The 8,764-nt window shown below is 67.6% G+C and overlaps 1 protein-coding gene across 1 annotated transcript; it reads left to right on the forward strand.

Moving 5' to 3' along the window:
• Window positions 1-2,876: 2,876 nt before the first annotated feature.
• Window positions 2,877-8,319, forward strand: NRL (neural retina leucine zipper). Its single transcript, XM_048819814.2, has 3 exons — window positions 2,877-3,002; window positions 4,327-4,721; window positions 6,560-8,319. Exons 1-3 carry the CDS (start codon window positions 2,903-2,905, stop codon window positions 6,890-6,892), a joined length of 828 nt encoding a protein of 275 aa, XP_048675771.1. The 5' UTR covers window positions 2,877-2,902; the 3' UTR covers window positions 6,893-8,319.
• Window positions 8,320-8,764: the final 445 nt, after the last annotated feature.

Here is an 8,764-nt window from a genome sequence, read left to right on the forward strand (position 1 = left end):
ACTAGACCCCACTCCCCTCCCAGAGCCAGGGAGAGAACCCAGGAGTCCAGGCTCCCAGAGCTCAAAACGTCTCCTGTCTAACCCCCCACCAAGAGACACATGGTCCCCCCCAGTTCCCCCTGCCCACGACCAGCAGACAACCAGGGGATTAGGTGCTGGGGAGACATTTAATGAGATCAGTGTCTCTATCGGGGCCATTTCTCCTCTCACAACAGCCAGGGGGCGAGGGGTTAAACTTTTACCCGCCTCTCCGCTCCCACCCCCCAGCTTGGGGGCTAGTGGTTAGAGTGGGGTGGAAGGGGCTGGGAGACCGGACTCCTGGGTTCTCGCCCCAGCTCTGGGAGGGGAATGGGGCTACTGGTTAGAGAAGAGGGGGCTGGGAGCCCGGACTCCTGGGTTCTTTCCCCAGCTCTGGGAGGGGAGGATGGTTTCTAGTTCCCCAAACCCTCTACCCTTTGCTTTTGGTTCCAATTGCCCAGGGCTCCTGGAGCTTTGGGCGCTGACTGGCAGCGGGGTGAGTGCTGGGCTGGGCTCTGAGACGGGGAAAGACGCTGGGGGGTTCATCTCCCCTCCCAGCACCCCCCCCCGCTTCCCGACTAACCACTAGGCACTGCTCCCCTCCTAGTGCTGGGAGAGAACCCAGCAGTCCTAGCTCTCAGACCCCCCCCCAATCTAACCACTAGCCCCTCAGCTGCGGGGGGCCTGGGGGGGGGGTAAAAGTTTAACCCCTCGCCCCCTGGCTGTTGTGAGAGGAGAAATCGCCCCGATAGAGACACTGATCTCATTAAATGTCTCCCCAGCACCTAAGCCCCTGGGTGTCTGCTGGCTGGAGGGGGGAGGGGGCGGGGGCTGGGGAAAGCGGCTTGAGGGGGATCAGAGGCCATTAAAGGTGTCCCTGGCTCGGGGATTAGCCATGGGGCATATGTGGGTCAGCCAGGGCTGAAGGGGGCCCCCACAGGGCCAGCTGTAGGCCTGGCCAATTAAACAGAGACTAAGTCTCTGAAGTGGGATAAGCTGGGGGGCTACGGGTCAGGAGTGAGGGGCAGCAGCAGAGTGGGGGTGGGACAGGGCTGGGCTAGCAGGGGCTGTGGTTCAGGAGTGAGGGGCCCCGGAAGAGTGTGGGGGCAGGGCTGGGCTGTGGGTCCGGACTGAGGGGCACCGCAGGGCGGGGGTGGCAGGGGGCTGCGGGTCGGGAGTGAGGGGAACCGCAGGGTGGGGGGAGCAGGGGACTGCAGGTCGGGGGTGAGGGGCACCGCAGGGCCGGGGGAGGCTGGGGGCTGCGGGTGGGAGTGAGGGGCACCGGCAGGGCCGGGGGGGCAGGGGGCTGTGGGGCGGGAATGAGGGGCACCGGCAGGGTGGGGGGAGCAGGGGGCTGCAGGGCAGGAATGAGGGGCACCGGCAGGGGGCTGGGCTGGCGGGGACTGAGGGTCAGGACTGAGGGGCACCGGCAGGGTGGGGGCTGCAGGGCTGGGCTAGGGGGGGCTGCGGATCGGGAGTGAGGGGCACTGGCAGGGCATGGGGGTCCCAGCGCTGGGCTGTGGGGGCTGCGGCTCGGGAGTGAGGGGCACCGGCAGGGCTGCAGGAGGGCAGGGGACTGCGGGGCGGGAGTGAGGGGCACTAGGTGGGGGGAGCAGGGGGCGGGAGTGAGGGGCACTGGCAGGGCGGGGGGGAGGGCTGGGCTGGCGGGGGGCTGTGGGTCAGGAGTGAGGGGCACCGGCAGGGCGGGGGGACAGGGGGCTGTGGGGTGGAGTGAGGGGCACCGGCAGGGCGTGGGGGGCAGGGGTCTGCGGGGCGGGAGAGAGGGGCACCGCAGGGCAGGGGGGGCGGAGGGGGGCTCTAATACCCTGGCAGGGGGACAATGGCTCCAGCCAGCGTCTCTAATGCTCCCTGACGGGGGATTCTCGGGGCCATTCAGACCCAATTCACCCTGTCAGGCCCTAGCCCCCGTGCGGCCCCCACCTGATCCTGGCCTGTTGTTAGGCAGAACCACCCCACACACCCGGCCCAGCCCCCTGCCCCCGACCTGAACCCGCTCCCATCCCCCTGCGGTGCCCCTCACTCCCGCCCCGCAGCCCCCGCCCCCCGGTGCCCCTCACTCCTGCCCCACAGCCCCCTGGCGCCCCTCACTCCTGACCCACAGACCCCTGCCCCCCTGCCCTGCCCCTCACTCCCACCCCACAGCCCTTGCCCCCCGCCCTGCCGCCCCCCCCCCCCGGTTAGGCAGGACAGTGTGGGGAGGGGGAGGGGGTTCAGTGCTGGATCCACTGTTCTGAGGGAGTTATGGGGCTGGGGAAGCAGAGGCTGGGGGGGTTGTGTGTGTGGGGGTTATGGGGTGTCAGTGTGAGCAGATAGGGCCAGAAGTGGGAGGGGGCATGTGGGGGAGAGGCTGAGTCATGGGGTGGGGATGTGGGGCTCGGTGTCTGAGGAAGATGGGAGGGGGTGGGGACAGAAAGGGGGGGATGTGTGGGGAGGGGAGAAGTTATGGGGCTGGGGGTACCTGGTGGGGGAAGGGGGGGCTGGGAAGGGTTGTGGGTCTGGGGCTCGGCGTCGGTAGGGGGAGATTGTGAAGGGTGGTGGAAAGGAGGGGCCGGGGCAATATGTGGGGCTGGGGGGAAGGGGCACATCTGGGGGAAGGGGGGGCTGGGCGCTGAGAGGCCTCGTGTCCCCCCTATGTCGTCATTGGATTCTTGGCTAATCAGACCAGATTCCCCCCCCGTGACCCCGGCTGGGGGGGTCAGGAGCCGGGGGGAGGGGCGCTGTGGGGGGCACCGCCGTACCCCCCCTCGGTCCTCCCTCAGAACTTCCTCATTCCCTCCCCCCGCCTCCACATGCTAATGAGGCGGCTTCCCATTGGCCAGCGGCTAATGAGATGCGGGTGAGCTCAGCGCCCGGGGTTCTTTAAATGGGACCTCGGCGTCCGGGACTCCGCTGCGGCTCAGGGCAGGTCCCGGACGCCGGGGTTCCCCAGGGCGGCCCCTGGCGGCGAAGCGTGGCGTTGACAGGTGAGGAGGGGCGAATCTGGGTGTCCGAGGTTCAGGGGCCCCCAGTGGAAGAGGGGCAGGTGGGGGGATGTGGGGGTATGGAGGACGTGTGAGGGAATAGGGGGGTAGGATGGGGGTATGGAGGGGGTGTGGGGGGAATGGGAGTATGGATGGGTGGGGGCATGGGGGTGTGGGAGGGATGGGTGGGGGTGGGACTGGGGGTATGGAGGAGGTGTGGGAGGGAGGGATGGGGGGTGGGACTGGGTGTACTGAGGGGTGGATGGGGGTGGGGACATGGGGGTGTGGGAGGGATGGATGGGGGGTGGGACTGGGGGTACAAAGGGGTTGGGGGGATGGAGGGGGCGTGTGGGGGGACAAGGAGCTGTACAGGGGAAGGGGACGCCTGTGAGAGGGAGAAATTGGGGGATAGTACCTGGGCTGGTCCATTCGTGGCCATCTGCCACCAGAGGGGGCCTTTGCAGCATTAGCCTTGCTCTGCTCCTTCTGCGGTCTGTCTAGCCCGGTCCTTACCCCAAACTGGTCCATATACACACAGGTGGCCCATGTAGACCTGTTCCTCTGTGAGCCAGAGGCAGCCCATATAGAGCAAGGGACCCCATCAGTGTTCCCTCTAATTTTTGTCAGGCCGTGTGTGCAAAAAAATTTCTTCCGTGCAAATGTTTGTGGTCTAAACCATGGGGTTTAGGATCTGTGTGCCCACGTGCACAGCTCAGAGGGAACAGTGGACCCCATAATGCAAAGCCTGTGTGAATCCAGCCAAATTGGTCAAATACATCAATCCAGTCCATATACAGCCATTGGTCTATAGGAGACAGGTCTGTATAGAGCAAGGACCCTATATTGGAGACATCCTTTTGCCCTGATACCTGGGTGGTTCCTTGGCTGTCTATATAGCTGGTGAATATACCAAATTGGTCCATATGGCCAGTCCAAGACTTAGCTGTTACCTATACCTGGCCTATAGAGAAAGCTGGTCTTTATCCCAGTCTCTATACACAGCTGGTCCATATATCTGGTTTATAAAACCAGAAACATACTCTGTATAGACAGAGTCTGTAGAACTGGTCCATAGACAAAGCTGGTCTATGTAGAAAGCCAGTCCATAGACACAACTGGTCCACGTAGCTCTTCCGTTTAGAAAGTTGGTCTGTATAGCCGGCCCATTGACAAAGCTGGTCCATATAACTGTCCATAGAAAGCCAGTCTTTGGACACAGCCGGTCCATATACCCCGGTCCTTAGACACTGCTGGTCCATATAGAGTGGAGTGGGTTTGCTGCCCAATCAGCCCCGGGCCCCTCACCTGTCTCTCTTCTCTCCCCCAGGTCTCATGCCCCACGACGCTGCCCCACCCAGGATGTCAGTGCCCCTAGCCGAGTTCCCCACCAGCCCCCTGGCCCTGGAATATCTCAACGATTTTGACCTGCTGAAGTTTGAGGTCAAGCGTGAGCTGGCGGGCCCAATGGGCGGGGCCTCCCTGGGCCCCTCCCCCTGCAGCTCAGTGCCACCCTCCCCCACGCTGAGCGAAGTGGGGATGGGGGATGGAGGGGACCCCAAGGCAGGGCTGGAGGAGCTCTGCTGGCTGGCAGCGCTGCACCAGCAGATGGCCGGGGGCGGGGAGGGGCTGGGGCTGAGCCCAGAGGAAGCAGTGGAGGCCCTGCTGGGGGGGGCAGCCGAGGGGGGGTTCTGCCCCGGGGGGCTGCTCCAGCCGCAACAGCAGGTGAGTTGTGGGGGCAGAGAGAAAAGGGGTGGGGAATGTAGACAGGGAGTGGGTGGTGAGAGGGGTAAGGCTGGAGAAGGGGATGTGAGGGGAAAGAGAAAGACACACACACACACTTAGGGGGCACCGGCAGAGCCGACGGGGGGCAGGGCTGGGCTAGCAAGGGGCTGCGGGTTGGGAGTGGGGGACTGCAGGTCGGGAGCGAGGGGCACCGGCAGAGCTGGGTGGGGGGCAAGGCTGGGCTGGCAGAGGGCTGGGGGTCAAGAGTGAGGGGCACCGGCAGAGCTGGGTGGGGGGCAGGGCTGGGCTAGTGGGGGCCAGCGGGTTGGGGGTGAGGGGCACCGGCAGAGCAGGGGGCAGGGCTGGGCTGGCAGGGGCCAGCGGGTCAGGAGTGAGGGGCACCGGCAGAGCTGGGTGGGAGGCAGGGCTGGGCTGGCAGGGGCCAGCGGGTCAGGAGTGAGGGGCACCGGCAGAGCTGGGTGGGAGGCAGGGCTGGGCTGGCGGGGGGCTGGGGGTTGGGAGTGAGGGGCACCGGCAGAGCTGGGTGGGGGGCAAGGCTGGGCTGGCAGGGGCCTGGGGGTCAGGAGTGAGGGGCACCGGCAGAGCTGGGTGGGAGGCAGGGCTGGGCTGGCAGGGGGCTGCGGGTCGGGAGTGAGGGGCAATGGCAGAGCAGGGGGGCAGGGCAGGGCAGGGCTGGGCTGGCGGGGGCCAGTGGGTCAGGAGTGAGGGGCACCGGCAGAGCTGGGTGGGGAGCAGGGCAGGGCTAGCGGGGGGCTGTGGGTTGGGAGTGAGGGGCACCGGCAGAGCAGGGGGGCAGGGCTGGGCTAGCGGGGGGCTGCGGGTCGGGGTGGGGGGCACCGGCAGGACAGGGGGGAGCAGGGCTGGGCTAACAGGGGCTGTGGGTTGGGAGTGAGGGGCACCGGCAGAGCAGGGGGGCAGGGCTGGGCTAGCGGGGGGCTGCGGGTCGGGGCGGGGGGCACCGGCAGGACAGGGGGGAGCAGGGCTGGGCTAGCGGGGGGCTGCGGGTCGGGAGTGAGGGGCAATGGCAGAGCAGGGGGGCAGGGCAGGGCTGGGCTGGTGGGGGCCAGTGGGTCAGGAGTGAGGGGCACCGGCAGAGCTGAGTGGGAGGCAGGGCAGGGCTGGCAGGGGGCTGCGGGTCGGGAGTGAGGGGCACCGGCTGAGCAGGGAGGCAGGGCTGGGCTAGCGGGGGGCTGGGAGTGAGGGGCACCGGCAGAGCTGAGTGGGAGGCAGGGCTGGGCTGGCAGGGGGCTGGGGGTCAGGAGTGAGGGGCACCAGCAGAGTTGGGTGGGGGGCAGGGCTGGGCTAACAGGGGCTGTGGGTTGGGAGTGAGGGGCACCGGCAGAGCAGGGGGGCAGGGCTGGGCTAGCGGGGGGCTGCGGGTCGGGGCGGGGGGCACCGGCAGGACAGGGGGGAGCAGGGCTGGGCTAGCGGGGGGCTGCGGGTCGGGGCGGGGGGCACCGGCAGGACAGGGGGGAGCAGGGCTGGGCTAGCGGGGGGCTGGGGGTTGGGAGTGAGGGGCACCGGCAGAGCTGGGTGGGGGGCTGGGCTGGCAGGGGGCTGCGGATCGGGAGTGAGGGGCACCGGCAGAGCTGGGGGGTGCAGGGCTGGGCTAGCGGGGGGCTGCGGGTCGGGGCGGGGGGCACCGGCAGGACAGGGGGGAGCAGGGCTGGGCTAGCGGGGGGCTGGGGGTTGGGAGTGAGGGGCACCGGCAGAGCTGGGGGGTGCAGGGCTGGGCTAGCGGGGGGCTGCGGGTCGGAGCGGGGGGCTCCCGCTCGCCCTGTCCAGTGGATCCGGGCTAATTCCTGCCTCCCCCGCAGCTCCCGCCGCTCCGCGACCGGCTCTCGGACGAGCAGCTCGTGGGCATGTCGGTGCGGGAGCTGAACCGGCGGCTGCGGGGCGTCGGCAAGGACGAGGTGCTGCGGCTGAAGCAGAAGCGGCGCACGCTGAAGAACCGCGGCTACGCCCAGTCCTGCCGCTTCAAGCGGGTCCAGCAGCGCCACGTGCTGGAGGCGGAGAAATCCCGGCTGGCCCGCGAGCTGGAGGCCCTGCGGGGGGAGCTGGCCCGGCTCGCCCGCGAGCGCGACCTCTACAAGGCCCGCTGCGAGAAGCTCCTGCCCCAGGCCCCCTCGCCCTCCCAGGGCTTCCTCTGAGCCGCCCCCGGGCGTGGGGCGCGGACACTGGGGAGGCGGCCAGCAGGGGGCGCTGCTCTGCTGAGGCCTCGGGGGGGGGTGTCCTTCCGCCTGTGGCCAGCAGGGGGCGCTGCTCTGCTGAGGCCTCGGGGGGTGTCCTTCCGCCTGTGGCCAGCAGGGGGCGCTGCTCTGCTGAGGCTTCGGGGTGTCCTTCCGCCTGTGGCCAGCAGGGGGCGCTGCTCTGCTGAGGCCTCGGGGGGTGTCCTTCCGCCTGTGGCCAGCAGAGGGAACCCACTGGCTCAATGACGTCTCCAGGCTCTCCACAGTCCCAGCGGTGTTATTCCCTTTTGCCACCAGGGGGAGTGTGACTGGGACCTGTGGGGGGAGCAGGGGATTTTGGGGGTGACTGTGGGGTTCCCCCTTCCTGCCTCCCGAGGGGAGTAAGTTGTAGGGGGAGGGAATTTTTTTGAGAGCCCGATCAACGTTTGTGTGGATTGTGATGGGGGCGGCGGTAGGTGTGGGGGACCCTCCCTCTGACAATGGGAGTGTGTGGGGGGGCTGGACTCACCTGTTGCATGCCGGTCATGCCCACCGATGCTGCACCCCAAAAAGCAGCACCAGCAGCCAAGCACCCTGTGTACCCCCCATTGCCTCCCCAGCTCCCTCAGAGCGACCCTCCGCACCCATGGCTGGCCACTTCCTGTACCCCAATATCAGCCCCCTGCACCCGGCCAGGGGGGTGCACCAGCCAGTCCTACACCCCACTACCAACACATGCCCCCCTACTGCAGTGCATCAGCAAGCCACCTCCTGGGGCCCCCCCATATTGAGCCTCAAGCCTCCCTGCTCCCCAATATTGGAAGTGAGCTCAGACCTGCGCTGCACCCCCTTATGACGCCCTGCTCCTCAGGATTGGAGTACGTCAGCCAAAGACCCCCCATCCTCTCCCTACTGGACCACCAGCCCCTCCCCCCCAAAATCCACTCTCTATTGATGCCCTGCCCCCCAACAGTGGGGTGCTCCCACCAACCAACCCCTCAGGACCCCCAAGTGCCCTGGGATCCCCTCAGCACAATAGCAGCCTCTAGGAGCCCCAGGGACCCCCTGAGAGCACCCAGTGCGCCCTACTTCCACTCGGCGGGCCCTAGCACCCTCGAAGTCTAGGGGCGGGGCTTGTGGGGGGTCCCTGCGCCCCCTGCTGGAGGCGCACGACCCTGCCCTGGGTGTGGGGGGGTTAGTATTTTAGCCCCCCACATTCTGCTTTAGTCTTAAAGTCCCACGGCCCCACAAATGCTGCTGCCCCCTGACCATCCCTCTCCAGGAGGCGGGCTACCTGCGGAGCCCCGCCCACGGGGCGGAGCTTGTGGGGGCACAAGGGGCGGGGCCAGAGCCGTTGCTCCCCTCGCAGCTTTCCATTGTCGTTGTAGAATAAACATCACCGGACCCCACCGAGCCCGGCGCTGGCAGTTCTTGTGGGCTGGGGGTGGAGCCTAGAGAGGGGGAGTGGCCTAGGGATGCCCCACCCCTCGGGCGTATCAGCCCCGCCCCCAATCCCCCTCCTATGCAACATCCTCTCCCAGAGGAAGATACCAGCTCTGGGCAGCAGGTGGCCCGAGGATTCCGGGCGGGGACTGGGAGCCAGGACGCCTGGGTTCTGGCCCTGGCTCGGGGAGGGGGGGCTGGTGGTTGGGGGGGGGCAGGGAGCCAGGACACCTGGGTTCTGTCCCTGGCTCGGGGAGGGGGGGCTGGTGGTTGGGGGGGGGCAGGGAGCCAGGACTCCTGGGTTCTGTCCCTGGCTCGGGGAGGGGGGGGGGGGCTGGTGATTAGAGGAGGGATTCCCGCTGTTCAGTGTGGGGGCGCTCTTGTTCTCTGCCAGTTGTAAGGGGGTGGGGG

Source organism: Caretta caretta, chromosome 13 (genome assembly GCF_965140235.1).
Source record: "Caretta caretta isolate rCarCar2 chromosome 13, rCarCar1.hap1, whole genome shotgun sequence".
In the NCBI taxonomy this organism is placed as follows: Eukaryota; Metazoa; Chordata; order Testudines; family Cheloniidae; genus Caretta; species Caretta caretta.

Bases quoted from the DNA above. Each gene is read 5' to 3' on its own strand.
- NRL (XM_048819814.2), top strand. From the start codon at position 2,903: ATGGGACCTCGGCGTCCGGGACTCCGCTGCGGCTCAGGGCAGGTCCCG. The intron at 3,003-4,326 runs GTGAGGAGGGGC...TCTCTCCCCCAG, and splicing joins GCGAAGCGTGGCGTTGACAG to GTCTCATGCCCCACGACGCT. The intron at 4,722-6,559 runs GTGAGTTGTGGG...CCTCCCCCGCAG, and splicing joins TGCTCCAGCCGCAACAGCAG to CTCCCGCCGCTCCGCGACCG.